General features: G+C 46.3%; 1 protein-coding gene across 1 annotated transcript in view; it reads right to left on the bottom strand.

The window, feature by feature from the left end:
• The window catches only part of LOC133749424 (zinc finger protein 709), a 28,705-nt gene that overhangs the window by 2,675 nt on the left and 7,920 nt on the right, over positions 1 to 18,110 (bottom strand). The window contains exon 2 of the mRNA XM_062178575.1: positions 173 to 299. Coding sequence (XP_062034559.1) covers positions 173 to 299 — 127 coding nt within the window. The remainder of the gene's footprint in view (positions 1 to 172; positions 300 to 18,110) is intronic.

Genomic DNA, 18,110 nt, shown 5'->3' on the forward strand with positions numbered 1-18,110 from the left:
AATTACTAGGTTTTTTTTTTTTTTTTTAATTTAGGCCCACGATGAGCTGCCACCAGGCCTAGTTTATTTATCAAACTATTTCTTTTCCACATTTCAAATCTTGGAACCTCACTGATGAACAAGAAACACTTGTTCTCTCATTGACTAAGAGAGGCACTAACCTCATTCTTACCTATAGAGGCCAGGTTCCTGAAGGTTTCCTGCATCACATCTCTGTAGAGTTTCTTCTGCAGAGGATCCAGCAAAGCCCACTCGTCCTGAGTGAAGTTCACAGCCACATCCTCAAAGGCCACCGAGTCCTAAAACATCCCACAGATGTGTAAAGGAGGATGCATGATACTGACAGTGCTGGGAACCATACTCACTTCATTAAAAAACAATTTGCCTGCAGTTCTGGGTTCTCCAAACACTTACAACTTGGGTCACATGTACTTCCTCATTTAAAGCCACCAAGAATACATGGAAATTATTTCCATATTCTTACCATGTTCACTCAAGTCTTATTGTTATCCATGACAGGAAACACAGCGCCTTGCAGAACTTCCATACATATTAAACAGGCTGTTTGCTACAGCCTGACATGCTGTATGGCCCCTGGTCTCCTGCAGGCACCTGCCACAGGCACCACACGGGGCCCCATCTCACTGTGGCAGTGGTGTGGCATAGCACACCCAAATTCATGCTCAGCACCCAAGTTGACAGTAAGACTGTTCTAAAAGGCCTCCAGTCCACATTCTAAGGACAGGGAATGGTGAAATCAGTGCATACTTGGCAGTACCATGGTTATCTCACAGTCTACACAAACAAAAATGGTAGCTTTGCTAACTTGAGAACTACCCACACAGATGAGTGTTACAGTAGCAATGCACAGGACAAAGAAATTGACAACCTTTTGAATCCTGTACAACAGAAAACAAAAGGAAATCAGGAAACTACTGGGAAGTGAATAGATTACTACCATATTTCCAGGAGGGGCCACTGGTAAATACTTGCGCATCACATATGGGGTGCCTATATAAATACTTGCGCATCACATATGTATGTTGGGTGCAACATACAGTGATATGTGACAAAGATTTATCTTCTCAGAACACTGAAATCCCATACTTGAAGCAGTTTGCAGAAAATATTCTCATTCTTAGTAGGAATGTCAATTTGGCAGATGTGGCATATACTATGACCACCATGGACAGAGGCAAAGATTATACCGGCAAAGATATACTGCTGATTTTAAGAGAGAGGGATGACGACAATTTGTGAAACAGACAAACCAAAACTGAATATGTCACTATGGCAGAGAGGCTGGTGATGGACAGAGATTACAAGACACATGAGAAAAACCTGTTGTCCCAACTTAGTCTTAAGAGAGACCTATCGGGTTCCAACAGAAGACTGTATTTCAGAACCAAAGCAGAGACAGTGTTTGATGACATGATTAACAATGTGACAGTGGTTCCAATCTCCAAACCTCCAGAGGAACATTCTACATGGGAGTTTTTCAGACTGATTATTTTTAAGATTTATTTCAAATGCAGAAAAGACACAGAGAAACAGAGCTCCTATCTACTGGTTTATTCCCCAAATGCCCACAGCAGTCAAGACTAGGCTTGGCTGAATCTAGGAGCCAGGAACTCAGGTCAGGTCTCCCACATGGATGGCAGGAACGCCGTTACTGAGTCATCACTTCAACGTCCTGGGGTTCCGCATCAACAGGAAGCTGGAATCAGGAGCCAGGGCTGGAGCCTGAACCTAGGTGCTCCTAAGTAGGATGCAGACATCCTAACTGGTATCTTAAGTACTAGGCCAGCCAGCGCCGCGGCTCACTAGGCTAATCCTCCACCTACGGCGCCGGCACACCGGGTTCGAGTCCCGGTCGGGGTGCCGGATTCTGCCCCAGTTGCTCCTCTTCCAGTCCAGCTCCCTGCTGTGGCCCGGGAGTGCAGTGGAGGACGGCCCAAGTGCTTGGGCCCTGCACCCCATGGGAGACCAGGAGAAGCACCTTGCTCCTGGCTCCGGATCAGCGCGGTGTGCTGGCCCAGGCAGCCATTGCGGGGTGAACCAACGGCAAAGGAAGACCCTTCTCTCTGTCTCTCTCTCACTGTCCACTCTGCCTGTCCAAAAAAAATTATAAAAAATAAATAAAAAATAAAAAAATTAAGTACTAGGTCAAAAAACCACCCTTAGACTGATCTTGATCTCAATGAAAGTACTGAAGCAGGGGATTGGCATTGTGGTATAGCCGCAGGTAAAGCCGCTGCCTGCAATACCAGCATCCCATGTGGGCACTGGTTACTGTCGTGGCCACTCCACTTCCGACCCAGCTCCATGCTAATGGCCTGGGAAAAGCAGCAAGAGATGGTCCAAGTACTTGGACCCCTGCCACCCACGTGGGAGACCCAGAAGGAGCTACTAATTTTGGCTTAGCCCAGCCACAGCTGTTGCAGCCATCTTGGGAGTAAACCAGTGGATAGATGCCCTGTGTGTGTGCGTGTCTTTCTCTCTGTAACTCTGGCTTTCAAGTGAATAACTAAATCTTTAAAAAATCCGCATTCCTTATATTAAAAAAAAGTAACATGAAGCAGGATGGGAAATATTTTACATAGGGGAACTGCTATGAATTTGACAGAAGCTCTGTTGCTCTATGAAGATCAGCTGTGGGACTTGCAATGTCCTGTGGAATTTTTTAAAAAAAGATTTATTTATTTATTTGAAAGGCAGAGTTAGAGAGGCAGAGGCAGAGGCAGAGGCACAGAGAGGCTGGTCTTCCATCCACTGGTTCACTCCCCAAAAGGCCCAATGGTGGAGCTGAGCTGATATGCAGCTGGCAGCCAGGAGCTTCTTCTGGGTCTCCCACGCAGGTGCAGGGGCCCAAGCACATGAACCATCTTCCACTGCTTTCCTAGGCCATAGCAGCAAGCTGGATTGGAAGTGGAGCAGCTGAGCCTCAAACTGGTGCGCATATGAGATGCTGGCACTGCAAGTGGTGGCTTTACCCACTACGCCACAGTGCTGGTCTCCTGTGGAATTCCTGAATGAGATGGAACTGTGGGTATTTTACATTGTTGGGAAGAAACTAAACCTTGGAGGTGAATATCATCTAATTGTGTGTGCTACCAATAGCTTTCCTGACCTCCACATGCTGTTACGACAGGGAAATGAGTCAGGCAACTGCCTGTGAGCTCCTTAGTTTTCTCTTTTTAAGTACTACTTATAAATCATAAATTATAAATTAAATTATAAATTAAAAAAGCAAATGGAAGGGCAAGGCATTGTGGCGCAGCAGGTTAAGCCACCGCCTGCAATGCCAGCATCCTATACAAGCACTGGTTCGAGTCCCAGCTGTTCCACTTCCCATCCAGCTTCCTGCTAATGCTCCTGGGTAAGCAACATAAGATGGCCCAAGTACTTGGGTCCCTATCACCCATGGAAGAGACCCAGATGAAGTTTCTGGCTCCAGGTTTCAGTCTGCTCCAGCCCTGGCAGTTGCAGCCATTAGAGGAATAAACCATTGGATGGAAGATCTGTCTCTTTTCCTCTTTCTGTAACTCTGCGTTTCAAATAAATAAAAAAAAAATCATTCTTTAAAAAGCAAATGGAAAAAATGTCTATCTTGATGAATAAGAATGTTAGCAGAGTGAAGACTGATAAATGGAATGACTCCTTATACGATTTTCATTACTTTGTATTTTTGTGTTTTGTTTTGTTAGACTTCAATTGAGTATTTGGAAAAATGAACAATAGTTTTGTTCTGGAGGAATTTGACAGTGTTCCTTCCCCCTAAAATTGACTTAGATGTTAAAATTCTGACAGTGCTTAAAAAATGAATAGAAATGCTTCAATTACAAAAGCAAAAAAGAAATCTTTTGCATTTTAAGACCAACAATTCTTTGTGAGAAAAACTGTCATCTCCTGCCTTAACATACTCAAGCACTCCATGAAATAAATACAGGGTCAAAGCTCTATGAAGTTGGGGCCGGCGCTATGGCACAGTGGGTTAAAGCCCCAGCCTGCAGCGCTGGCATCCCATATGGGCACTGATTCGAGTCCTGGCTGCTCCTCTTCTGGTCCAGCTCTCTGCTATGGCCCAAGTCCTTGGGCCCCTGCACCATGTGGGAGACCTGGAAGAAGCTCCTGGCTCCTGGCTTTGTATCGGCCCAGCTCTGGCCGTTGCAGTCATCTGGGGAGTGAACCAGTGGATGGACGACCTCTCTCTCTGGCTCTACCTCTCTCTGTAACTCTTTCAAATAAATAAAATCATTCTTAAAAAAAAATCTATGAAGTTTTAATGCACTCATATATATTGAAGAACTGTACGCCTTTTTTTCTAAATCCCACACTAAGGCCAAGAGGTTGCGGAAATCCAGTTTGTCACAGCATCTAGCTGGCCATGTTTGTCCTGAAGTAGTCAGATCCAGGGGTGGGCATGTGGCACAGCAGGTTAAGCCACTGTTTGGGACACTTACATCCCATTGCAGAGTACCTGGGATCTAGTCCCACTTCTGCTTTTTTAAGATTTATTAATTTATTTGAAAGGCAGAGAGAGGTCTTCCATCCGCTGGTTCACTCCTTAAATGGCCACACGGCCGGAGTTGCGCCGATCTGAAGCGAGGAGTCAGGAGCTTCTTCTAGGTCTCCCATGTGGGTGCAGGAGCCCAAGGATGTGGGCCATCTTCTACTGCTTTTCCAGGCCATACCAGAGAGCTGAATCAGAAGTGTAGCAGTTGGGACTTGAACTGGCGCCCATATGGGATGGTGGCATTGCTGGAGTGGCTTTACCCGCTACTCTGGCACCCCCACTTCTGCTTTTGATCCAGCTTCCTGCTAATGCACACCCTGGGAGGTAGCTGGTGATGGCTCAATTTGAGTCCCTGCTACCCTCGTGGAAGACCTAGATGGAGTTCCTGGCTCCTAAACTTCAGCCTAGCCCAGGGCCAGTCCCAGCCCCAGTTCTAGTTCTTCCATGTATCTGTAGGAAGAGAATCCAGCAGATGGTTTAAAATGTCTCTCTCTTGGCTGGCACCATGGCTTAACAGGCTAATCCTCTGCCTTGTGGCGCCGGCACACCGGGTTCTAGTCCTGGTTGGGGCGCCAGATTCTATCCTGGTTGCCCCTCTTCCAGGCCAGCTCTCTGCTATGGCCCAGGAAGGCAGTGGAGGATGGCCCAAGTCCTTGGGCCCTGTACCCGCATGGGAGACCAGGAGAAGCACCTGCCTCCTGGCTTTGGATCAGTGAGATGTGCTGGCCACAGCAGCCATTGGAGGGTGAACCAGCGGCAAAAAGGAAGACCTTTCTCTCTGTCTCTCTCTCACTATCCACTCTGCCTGTCAAAAAAAAAAAAAAGTCTCTCTCTTGCTTGCTCACTTTAGCTCTTTCAACTAAACTATTCTGAAAATAGTTCTTTAGAAAAGAATTCATTTTTGCTTGTTTGTGAAATGTGCATCACAGACTTGGATTTCCCTTTTCTCCATGTCGCAGCTGATGCCACTGGGAAGTAAGGGCACAAACAGAAAGAACACACGCATGGCAAACTTAGAGCTTGACAAAAACCCCACAGCCATGAGCCATAGAGCCACTTCCTGCCAGTTTTTAGCACGCGTTAAGACTGTGCTGAGAAGCCAGAGCAGCTCTTTGGCTTGGTACGGTCATGGCGGCGTACCCCAGCATTGCTAACCTCAAGTTACAACTTAAAAGTTGCAGTTTGCACGGGAGCTCAACAATGGCTTGATGGTTCAGTTTGCCCATGATTATGAAATGCATAGGAGGTGCAGCAGTCGGGGGCGGCGCTGTGGCACAGTGGGTAAAGCTGCCATCTGCCATGCCGGCATCCCACGTGGTTGTTGGTTTGAGTCCTGGCTGCTCAGCCTCCCACCCAGCTCCCTGCTGATATACCAGAGAAAGTGGCGGAGGATGGCCCAAGTGCTTGGGCCCTTGTACCCACATGGGAGACCTGGAAGAGGCTCCTGGTTTTGGTCTATCCCAGCTCTGGCAATTTGGGGAGTGAACAAGTAGACAAAGAGCTCTCTCTAACTCTGCCTTTCAAATAAATAAAATAAATCTTTAAAAAAAAAAAAAAGGTGCATCCATGCTGTCCTCTGAAAGAACATGAAATCTGTTCTCCAGGTTCAGGAGGAAGTGATTTCCAACCAGCCTCTCTAGAGGCTGCCCTCCCAGCTGAGCCCATGTGCAACTCCCACTAGGTGTGCAGTCACGTGACAGCCCAACATCTGAGCACAGCAATCCCTCACTGGGAAGCTATGTCCAAAACCAGGGGTGTGGAATGTCCAGCTTCCCCCTCACCCCCCATCATTTGGTGTGGCCCTGCCATGGCAACTGCGGGTGAGACTCAAAATTCAGTAAATCTACAGTAGGCTAATTTTTAAAAAAATATTTATTTATTTATAAATAATTTATTTATTTATAAAGGCAGAGTTACAAAGAGGCAGAGGCAGAGAGAGAGAGAGAGAGAGGTCTTCCACTCCTTGGTTCATTCCCCAAAATGGCCGCAACGGCGGGAGCTGCACGGATCTGAAGCCAGGAGCCAGGAGCTTCTTCCGGGTTTTCCATGTGGGTGCAGGGACCTAAGGACTTGGGCCATCTTCTACTGTCTGCCCAGGCCATAGCAGAGAGCTAGATCAGAAGAGGAGCAGCCAGGACTCGAACTGGCACCCATATAGGATGCCGGAGCTGCAAACAGCGGCTTTACCCACTACACCACAGCACCGGCCCTTAGTAGGCTAATTTTTAAGTTGATAATTTTGTATGGTCCTCAAATGACGTTAAAAATGTCCAAATGGCCCTTGGTAGAAAAAAGTGTTTCTCATCTCTGCCTCAAATGCTGGTCTTTGAAAAAGAACATTAACTAACTGATGTCCGTGTGCAGGCAACAGAGTCAAAGCTTCCAGACACCAGTTCTAATTCTAGAATTTACCTATCTGGCAAAACAATAGAATATTCACTCCTGTCTTGGTGTGCGCGAGGAGTAAAATGTGCTGCTGTGTCAGCCCTCATCACTCCTTGTACTATGGTTCTGTGGCCCTTGCTCAAAGTCCTACTACCCAGCAGGCAAAGGAGAGTTCGAGTTAACATCAGCAGGCCTGAGACTGTTTATCCTTAGAAACGCCTGCTCACAAAGTTCATCCTCTGCTGGTTTCTGGGAAGTGGGAGCATGGAAGGGGCCTCATCTACTGAAATGAAATGAATGGCTCAGTTATCTAAACTGTTTACATTAACAATATGGTATATACACAATTCGTTTCCCTTCGGAGTCTGGAGTTTGGATGGAAGATCTCTCTATGTGTGTATGTGTAACACTGACTTTCAAATAAATAAGTAAATCTTAAAAAAAAAATGACAAAAAAGCAGTAAAAAACATACCACCTTACTGCTCCACATTCCTTTCCTGCCTGCAGGATTAATCAAGCGAACCAAGAGCAGCACACACTTCTCTTCTCAGACTATCCTATCCTAGGAGGTTATCCACAGCTCTGCCTCTCTGATCCCATAACCCAGGTAAGTTCAATGTCAGGGATTTACACTTTCCTCTCTCTAAATTTACATTATAAATGCACTGGGAACCAGCACCTTGGCACAGCAGGTGCAGCTGCTGCTTTGGAGGCTGGCATTCCAAATCCGTAACTGAGTGCCAGTTTGAGTCCCAGCTGCTTCATTTCCCCATCCAGCTCCCTGCTCTTGTGTCTAGAAAAGCAGTGGAAGATGGTGCAAGCACTTGGGACCCTGTCACCCACGTGGGAGATCCAAAGGGACTGGCCCAAAACTGGCTGCTGCAGCTATTTGGAGAGTTAATCAGCTGTTTCTGTGTCTTTCCCCCTCTCTATGTCACTCTGCCTTTCAAATAAAAATAAATCTTAAAAAGTAAATATCCTGGGGGCTGGTGCTGTGGCAGAGCAGGTAAAGCTGCCACCTGCAGTGCAGGTATCCCATTTGGGTGCCAGTTCAAGTCCTAGCCGCTCCACTTCCAACCCAGCTCTCTGCTGTGGCCTGGGAAAGCAGTGGAAAATGGCCCAAGTCCTTGGGCCCCTGCACCCACATGGGAGACCCAAAGGATGCTCCTGGCTCCAGATTGGCCCAGCTTCGGTTATTGCAGCCCATCTGGGGAGTGAACCAGCGGATGGAAGACCTCTCTCTCTGTCTTTAACTCTACCTCTCCCATAAATAAATAAAATCATTAAAAAAAGAAAAAAAAAAAAGAATACTAGACAAAGGCAGGAAGAATAATCAAAGGTCTGTGGCCGTCCATGGGGCAGGATGAGAATTAATCAAGAGAACAGCAGGAGACTTGAGGCTGCCTGAGGCTGCTCGTGAGTGTGTGTACACGTAAATGTTGATGTGCACACAGATGTATATTTACATTCTTTTATTTTTGTTTGTTTGAAAGGCAGAGAGACAAAGAGAGATTTTCCATCCATTAGTTCATACCCCAAATGCCCACAATAGCCATACTTGGGCCAGGTTGAAGCCAAGTACCAGAAACTGAATCCAGGTTCCTCACATGGGTGGCAGGGACTCAATTACTTGAGCCATCACCTGCTGCCTCACAGGGTACACACTAGCAGAGCAGGACTCGAACCGGCATGCCAACATGGGATGCCAGCACTCCAATCTACAGCTTAACCCCCTGTTCCACAACGCTGGCCCTGGATCAGTTTTTCTCTTTCTCTTTGGCTCATTTAACTAGTAGAATGTCCCCATGTCCATTCAGCGGTACAAATGGCAGGATTTCCTTTTCTCTTTTTTAAAGCAAAAAACTGCATGTATAGATCACGCTAAATTTATCCACTGATGGACATTAGGTTGTTTGCATATCATGGCTACTGTGAATAATGTGGCAATGAACATGGAAGTGCAGGAATCTCTTCAAGATCCCAATGTGAATTCCTGTGGACAAATACTCAGAAGTGGGACTGCTGGCTCATATGACAGCTTTTTCCAGTTTCTGATAAACCTCCATGACGGTTGGTGCAAATTCCTACCAACAATTACCAGCGTTTCCAAATCCTCACCGATGCCTAAAAGACTGTAAATAGATTTGCCAGCACAAAACCTTCCTGGCTAAGAGTATGGGATGATATATTCAAGGTGTTGAAAGAAAAAAAAATGCTAACCAAAAATACTTTACCCAGCAAAGCTAACCTTCAGCTTTATAGGTGTGATTAAACACTCTCAGGAAACAAAAACTAAAGGAGCTCACTACTAGAGCTGTCTCACTAACTTCAGAAGGGAACCCTTCAAGCTGAGACCAAAGGAATCTCATTAGCACCATAGAAACTCAATCCATGTCTCCTTCCTGGGTGGCAGGGACCCAACTACTTAACACATCACCACTGCCTTGCAGGGTCTGTGTTAGCAGGAAGCTGGAATAGGTGGCACAGCAAGGACTCGAAACCAGGACTCCAATAAGGAATGGGAGTATCCCACAAGGCATCTTAACCACGAGGCCAAAGCCCACCCCTCACCATTTGTGTAAAGTGTAATGGTCACCTACAAAGGCAGGTGAACCTCTGGGAAAGTTGGGTTCAACAGGGTATCAAGAGGCTTGCTACTTCCTGAAGTGAGCTGTCCAGCGAGAGCAGATCAGGCCTCGGACACAGGTGTGACATGGCTCTGGAGAGCAACAAAAGGAGCCAGGCCTGGGGTTTACTCAGCTTAGGGGCGCAGATGGGGGGTCAGAGTTCACAGACCCTGAACAGGACTGCATGAAGTGAACTCTGGCCTGTCCCAAAGCAGGGGGTGCCAAGCTTTCCCATCGCCTTGTTCATGTGTGTATGTACGTATGTATGTTAGTACACATGTTAGCACAGATGGAAAAGGAAGGATGAGGCTTTAAAGTTGTCAGCGGGCATTTGGCATGGCAGCTAAGACACTGTTTGCAACACCCACTTTCCATACTGGAGTGCCTGAGTTCAACCTGGCTCCCAAAGCCCGCTCCCTGCTCACGCACATCTGGGAGGCAGCAGATGCTGGTTCAAGCACCTGGGTCCCTGCCACTCACATGGAAACACAGTTGGAGTTCTTGGTTCCTGGTTTTTGGCCTGGCTCAGCTCCAGTCACTGTGGCATTTGGAGAGTGAAACAGAGTACGAGAGATTTGTCCATTGTGCTATCTTCCAAATAAATAAAAACTAATCAAAAATAATTTTTAAATGCTACTGTATTTTTAAAAAATATTTATTTATTTGAAAGGCAAAGAGAGAGGTCTGCATCCACTGGTTCACTTCCCAAATGGCTGCAATGATCAGAGCTAGACCAATCCAAAGCCTGGAGCTAGAAGCTTCTTCCAGGTCTCCCACGCAGGTGCAGGGGCCCAAGCACTGGGGCCATCTTCCACTGTTTTCCCAGGCCATAGCAGAGAGCTGGATCAGAAGTAGAGCAATCGGAACTCGAACAAGTGCCCATATGGGATGCCGGTGCCAGAGGTGGCGGCTGTAACCACTACACCACAGCACTGGCCCCGTGTATATTTTTTAAAAAAGCTGTCAGCAAACATCAAAAAATCTGGCAAGTAAGAGGCTTGGAAGCTGTCATTCCAGACTTACATGATAAAAGTGAACAAACTTAAAGCAAACAGCTCTGCTTAGCTCAATCAGCACACTGAGATTACTGGACAAAGTACTATCTCAAGTTCAATAATTCATGAAAAACAAGTCTCAGAACTCACAAAAGCACTTCCCTTACCAGAACTGGCTTATTATAAAGGAAACAACTCAGGAACAGCTGAATGGGAGAGCTGCATGGGGCAGAGTACCGCTGGTAGCGGTGGTGATGGTGATGAGGTGGCGTGGGGCTTCTATGCCCTCTCTTGGGAACATGGCCCTCCCAGCTGAATTGGCATTCTCCAGTTGAGAACCTCTCTGAATCCTATCTATCATTTAGGGTTTTCAAATAGTGGATTCATCACGTTGGCATGAAATTCAGTGGCCACTGACGATGAATTCAACCTGTGGACCCTGACCTCTCTGGAAGGTGAAGGCTCGAGCTGACAGCTGCAAGTCTCTAATCAAGGCCTGGTCTCTCTGGTGACCAAATCCCATTCTGAAGCTACCTAGTGTGGCTTGCCAAGGTTCTTATGACAGGGGCCAGCACTGTGGTGTGGTGGGTAAAGCTATCGCCTGTGATGCTGGCATCTCATATGGACACCAGTTCCAGTGAAGGGAAAACATCAAGTAAGTTTTGTTTTTAAAGTCACATTCAAAGGAAAATACATTGGGGCTGGTGTGGTGTAGCAGGTAAAGCCACCATCCCAGACACTGGCATCCCATGTGTGCGCCAGTTCATGCCCCAGCTGCTCCACTTCCAATTCAGCTCCCGGATAATGGCCTGGTAAAAGCAGCAGATGGCCCAAGAGCGTGGGCCCCTGCCACCCACCTTGGATCCCTGGATGAAGTTCTTGGCTCCTGGCTTCAACCTGGGCCAGCCCTGGCTATTGTGGCCACTTGGGGAGTGAACCAACAGATGGAAGACCTCTCTAACTCTAACTCTTTCAAATAAACAAACAAATCTTTAAAGGGGGAAAAAAAAGGGAAGAAACATGGAATCAGGTAAAATGCTCAATTAAAGCCAGAAAAGTCAAGAAAAAGGTCAAATACAAAAAGAAACAAAGCATAAGTACAACAAATAGAAATTGGTTAAAAAAAAAAAAAAGGTATAGTGGCTATTAATCCAATCAATAATCACACTGAATGCCAATGTCTTTTTTTTTTTTTTTTTTTTTTTTTAACAGATAGAGTTAGACAATGAGAGAGAGGGACAGAGAGAAAAGTCTTCCTTCCGTTGGTTCACCCCCCCAAATGACCGCCACGGCCAGCGCTGCACTGATACGAAGCCAGGAGCCAGGTACTTCCTCCTGGTCTCCCATGTGGGTGCAGGGCCCAAGCATTTGGGCCATCCTCCACTGCCCTCCCGGGCCATAGCAGAGAGCTGGACTGGAAGAGGAGCAGCCGGGACTAGAACCAGCGCCCATGTGGGATGCTGGCGCCGCAGGCAGAGGATTAACCAAGTGAGCCACGGCACTGGCCCCTGAATGCCAATGTCTAAATACAACAACAAAATGATATAAACTCTCCCATCCAAGTGCTAATCAGGACCGACCCTGCTTAGCATCTGGGATGAGATGAGACCCCATGTGATCAGGGTGGTATAGCATCTGGGATGAGATGAGACCCCATGTGATCAGGGTGGTATGGATGCAGATGACATAAATTCCCCTCATGGCTAGAAAGTTATACCTAACATGCTGTCTTTAAGATACATTATTTTGGGCTGCCGATGTGGTGTAGCAGGTAAAGCCACTGCCTGCAATACCAGCATCCCATATGGGTGCCAGTTTAAGTCCCAGCTGCTCTGCTTCTGATCCAGCTCCTTGCTAATGTGCCTGCAAAAGCAGTGGAAGATGGCTCCAGTGCTTGGGCCCCTGCACCCACATGAGACCTGGAATAAGCTCCTGGTTCCTGGCTTCAGATTGGTCCAACTCTGGCCATTGTGACTATCTGTGGAGTAAACCAGTGGATGGAAGATCTCTCTGCCTCTCAAATAAATAATTTAATTTTTTTATTTTTATTTTTTTAAAGATTTATTTATTTATTTGAAAGTCAGAGTTACATAGAGAAGAGGAGGCAGAGAGAGAGAGAGGTCTCCCATCTGCTGGTTCACTCCCCAATTGGCTGCAACTGATCAGAGCTACGCTGATCAGGAGCCAGGAGCCAAGAGCTTCTTCCGGGTCTCCCACATGGGTGCAGAGGCCCGAGGACTTGGGCCATCCTCTACTGCTTTCCCAGGCCACAGCAGAAAGTTGGATCAGAAGTGGAGCTGCCAGTACTTGAACCAGTGCCCATATGGGATGTCGGCACTGCAAGGCGGTGGCTTTACCCGTTACACCACAGTGCTGGCCCAAATAATATTTTTAAAGAAATATAATTTAGGGGCTAGTAATGTGGCAGAGTGGGTAAAACTGCTGCCTGTAATGCTGGCATCCCATATGGGTGCCAGTTCATGTCCTAGCTGCTCCACTTCTGATCCAGTTTCCTGGTCTGGAAAGCAACAGAAGATGGCCCAAGTGTTTGGGCCCCTGCTACCCACATGGGAGGCCTAAATGAAGCTCTTGGCTCCTGGCTCCATGCTGGTCCAGTCCTGGCCATTGAAGCCATGTGGGAGAGTGAATCAGAAGATGAAAGATCTTCCTTTCTGTCTCTCCTTCTAACTCTTTCCAATAAATAAGTAAATCTTAAAAAAACAAAACAAAACAAAACAACAATTTAAATAAAAGATTAAATGAAATGGAAAAAGATACATTATGCTAACATTAATCAAAGGAAAACTGGCATAGCTTTGTTATATTCACACAAAGCACACTTCAAAACAATGAAAACTCAGAGATAAAGCACAGTATTACTTAATGATAAAGGTCAATTCTCCAGGAACGAATCTTTATTGCACATATGTATCATGGCAAAAACCATTAAACTGCAAAGAGAAATGCAAGAATCTGCTGGTATCTCTGGAAACTTCCATGGCTTCCTATCAGGAATTAAGAGCTCCTGCATGCAGAAAAATCAGGAAGGACATGGTGGAACAGCACCACCAAACAGAGTTTCCCAGAAATCCATGGAAGATTTCATCTAACTCTAGCAGAATATACATTCTTCAGTTCACATGTACCTATGCCAAGACACATCACACTGTGGGACAAACACACACCTTAACAAAACGGAAAGAACAGACAACATTCAAACTATGCTCTCAGACCACAATGCCATTAACAATGCTAATTAACTATCATTCTTAACTAACTAGGCACTGTGGCCTAGTGGGTAAAGCTGCAGACTACAACACTGGCATCCCATATGGGCACTAGTTCATGTCCCAGCTACTCCACTTCCAATCCAGCTAACTGCTAATAGTCTAGGAAAATCAGCAGAAGATAGCCCAACTGTTTGGGTCACTGACACCCTTGTGTGAGACCCGGATGAAGCTCCTGGCTCCCATCCTGGCTCATCCCTGGCCATTGTGGTCACTTGGTGAGTGAACCTGTGAATGGAAGATCTTTCTCTGTTTCTCCCTCTCTGTAACTCCTTCAAATAAATAAATCTTAAACAACAACAAAAAACAGTGTCTAGAAGGAACCACATAGCATGGAACACACATACTAGAAAAGAAGACGGGCCTATAATCAATAATCCAAACATCCATATGAGGACATAAATAAGGGGAGCAGAGGTGGGTATTTGTCCTAGCGGTTAAGATGCTGGTTGGGCCTGCATCCCATATTGGAGGGCCTCCGTCCAATACCCTCCTCTAGTTCCTAACTCCAGCTTCCTGCTAATGTAGGCCCTGGGAGACAGCAATGATAGCTCAAATAACTGGGTTTCAGACACAAGAAACACCAGTCCCAGTTATGGTGGGGACTAGAAGAGCAAAATAGTAGATTGGAACTCATTCTCACTCAAATTAAGTGATTCTATTTTTATAAAAGATTTATTTGAAAGAGAGACAGAGAGATAATTTTGTCTTCCAAACACTGGCTCACTCCTTAAACAGCTGCAACAGCCAGGGCCAGGCCAGGCCAAAGCCAGGGGCCAGGCTGGGTGTGACCCTCCTTCTCTTTTAAGATTTATTTATGTATTTGAAAGTCAGATACAGAGGGAGGGGGTGAGAAAGAGAAAGAGAGACGAGAGAGAATCTTCCATCTGTTGGTTCACTCCCCAGATGGCCACAACAGCCAGGGCTGGGCCAGGCTGATGCCAGGAGCCAGGAGTTTCATCTGGGTCTCCCACACGAGTGGCCAGGGCCCAAACACTTGGGCCATCGTCTGCTGCTTTTTCCCAAGACATTAGCAGGGAGCTGGATTTGAAGGAATAGCCACAACATGAACTGGTGCCCCTATGGGATGCCGCCATCAGGGGCGGCAGCCTAACCTGCTATGCTACAATGCCGGCCCCTGTAACTCTGACTTTCAAATAAATAATAAACTTTTTTTTAAAGTGCAGAGAAAATTAAACCTAAAGTACAGAAAAATCAATGTTAAAAAGAAAAAGTAAAATCAAAAGCGTGTTCTCTGAAAAGATCAAAATGTATGATAAGAGGAGCTTGAGGCAAACTGACAATAAAAGAGAGAACAGAAATTCCTGAGATCACAAATGAAGGTAGGGAAGAATAAAGATGAAAAAGCTGCTGGGTGAAAATCAAACAGAAAACTAGGAATACGAGCATCTTCCTCTTCTTAAGAAGTGCCATCTACAAGCAACCTGCAGCTAAAGCCACAAGTAATGGTGAGAAGGTAGATACTTTCCTTAGGAAGAGGTAGGCACGGAAGTCCCCTCTTACCAGGTCCATTCAACACTATACTCAAAATACAATTAATGCAGTAAGACAAGAAACAGAGGCATGTAGATTGAGAAGGAAGTTAATATAACTGTCTTGCTTGCATATGACATGATTGCTTATATGGAAAATCTCAGAGAATGACAAAGAAACTGCTGGAACTTGGCAGGGGAGAGGCATGAAGGGCTGGTCAACAGAAAGCACAGAAAGGTTGAAGGATACGCCGGCGCCATGGCTCAATAGGCTAATCCTCTGCCGGCGGCGCCGGCACACCGGGTTCTAGTCCCGGTCGGGGCATTGGATTCTGTCCCGGTTGCCCCTCTTCCAGGCCAGCTGGTCTCTGCTGTGGCCTGGGAGTGCAGTGGAGGATGGCCCAAGTGCTTGGGCCCTGCACCCCATGGGAGACCAGGATAAGCACCTGGCTCCTGCCTTCGGATCAGCGCGATGCGCCAGCTGCGGTGGCCATTGGAGGGTGAACCAACGGCAAAAGGAAGACCTTTCTCTCTGTCTCTCTCTCTGTGTCTACTCTGTCAAAAAAAAAAAAAAAAAAAGTTGAAGGATACAAGATAAACATGGAGAAGTCAACTGCTTCCTTTTAAACTCACACTCATAGAGTCAACTGACCTCTGACAAAGGCAATTCAGTGGGAAAAGACAGTCTTTTCAATGAACAGTGATGGAGGCGCAGGGATGGGCTATAACAGTTCTGCCTGGGATATCTGGACCCCATTTCGGAGCATCTGGTTCAAGTCCCAGATTCTCCCCTTCCAATCCAGCTTCCCACTAATGCATACCCTGGGAGGCAGCAGATGATGGCTCAAGCATTTGGCTCCCTGCCACCCACATAAGAGACCTGGATTGAGCCCCAGACTCCTGGCTTTGGTTCAGTCCCAAGTGTTGCAAGTTTTGGGAGTAAACCAGTGGATGGAAGATCTCTGTCTTTGCTTTTCAAATAAAAGTGAAAATAAATTTAATAATAATAAAAAAGCAGTGATAAAAGTACAGACTATCGAGGCAGAGGCCGGTGCTGCGCATCAACGGGTTAACACCCTGGCCTGAAGCGCCGAGATCCCATATATGGGCGCCGGTTCGAGACCCGGCTGCTCTACTTCCTATCCAGCTCTCTGCTATGGCCTGGGAAGGCAGCAGAAAAAGGCTCAAGTGCTTGAGCCCCTGCACCCGCGTGGGAGACCCGGAGGAAGCTCGTGGCTCCTGGCTTGGGACTGACGCAGCTCCGGCAGCTCCGGCCGTTGCAGCCAGTTGGGGAGTGAACATCGAATGGAAGACCTCTCGCTCTCTCTCTCTCTCTCTCTCTGCCTCTCCTTTCTCTGTAACTCTGATTTTCAAATAAATAAATAAATCTTTTTTTTAAAAGTACAGAATATCAACACACAACTCGCAAAAACTGAATTCAGACACAGATCTTACATGTTCCACAAAAATTAATCCAAAATGGGTCACAGATGTACATATAAAATTATAAAATACCCAGAACACACCTTAACAGAAAGATACCTTATCAGATCTAGGTGATCTTGAGTTTAATAATGAAATTTTAGACATAAGATTCATGAAAGAAAAAAGTGATGCTTGATCTCATTAAAATGAAAAACTTCTGGGACCACTGTGGCACAATGGGTTAAGCCACCACTTGGAACCTCAGCATCCCTTAATGGAGTGCCAGTTCAAGTCCAGGCCGCTCCATTGCTGATCCAGCTTCCTGCTAATGTGCTTGGGAAGACAGTAGATCATGGCCTAAGTACCTGGGCCCATGCAACCCATGTGGAAGACCAAGATGGAGTTCCTGGCTCCTAGCTTCGGCCTGGCTCAGGCCTGGCTGTTGAGGTTATTTGGGAAGAGAACGAGCAGATGGAAGCTCTCTCTCTCTATATGCCTCCCAAATAAATAAATCTTTTTTTTTTTTTTAATATTTTACTTTCTGCTTCATGAAACCTCTATGCTAAGAGCATGAAAAACCTTACAGCCTTTTGTGGTGGAGGTACCCATTCAAAGTGAGCTAATCTGCAAGCAACAGCATAATGGGCTTAGATGAACACAGACTATGTTGTGTGGAGAACATCAGAAGAACCTCCATAGGTTATGGGTGTTGACAGGGACAAAAGCTACTTTTTTATGGTGCCAGGGATGTCGCAGCCCTTCTCGTACCAAACAACTTTTAGGAATTTAACCAAGGAATAAGGGGCTCTCAGGTTATGTCTCGGGCAATAACCCATCTATTTTTTGAAAGTTTTTTTTTTTTTTTTGTATTTTAACGTAGTGAATGAATGCCAGAGGAGGATGTCATTATGCTAATATCACATCTGTGCTCCTGCAGAAAGATGGATGCAATTCAAGTTGTGCCTGTGGAGACAGTGTGTGATGATGGCAAGGATGTGGGGGTTCCCTGGAGGCAGACAGGTAAAGGTGTATCATCCCCTTCAGAGATGAAGGCAAACTGTAGCTATGGAGCTATTGAAATAAGCATTGAACAGAAGAGACCTATATGAACCTGTGATAGAACACTGACCAGCTGCTGGGTGGACAGGATGGTGTCAGTAATTCTCACACGGTTTGGCAGTAGGCGTTAGGGCTTAACTGGTGCAATTACAGCTTTAAGATGGCAATAATGCACTCTGAAATGCCACTCTTTTCAGGTTTAAGAAGCTAAAATGAGGGTCTGGTGGTGGGTTAAGCTGCTGCTTACAACGCCAGCAATCCCATATGAATGCTAGTTCGAGTCCCAGCTGCTCCATTTCTGATCCAGATCTCTGCTAATGCA

This window comes from Lepus europaeus, chromosome 20, assembly GCF_033115175.1.
Source record: "Lepus europaeus isolate LE1 chromosome 20, mLepTim1.pri, whole genome shotgun sequence".
Lineage (NCBI taxonomy): Eukaryota > Metazoa > Chordata > Mammalia > Lagomorpha > Leporidae > Lepus > Lepus europaeus.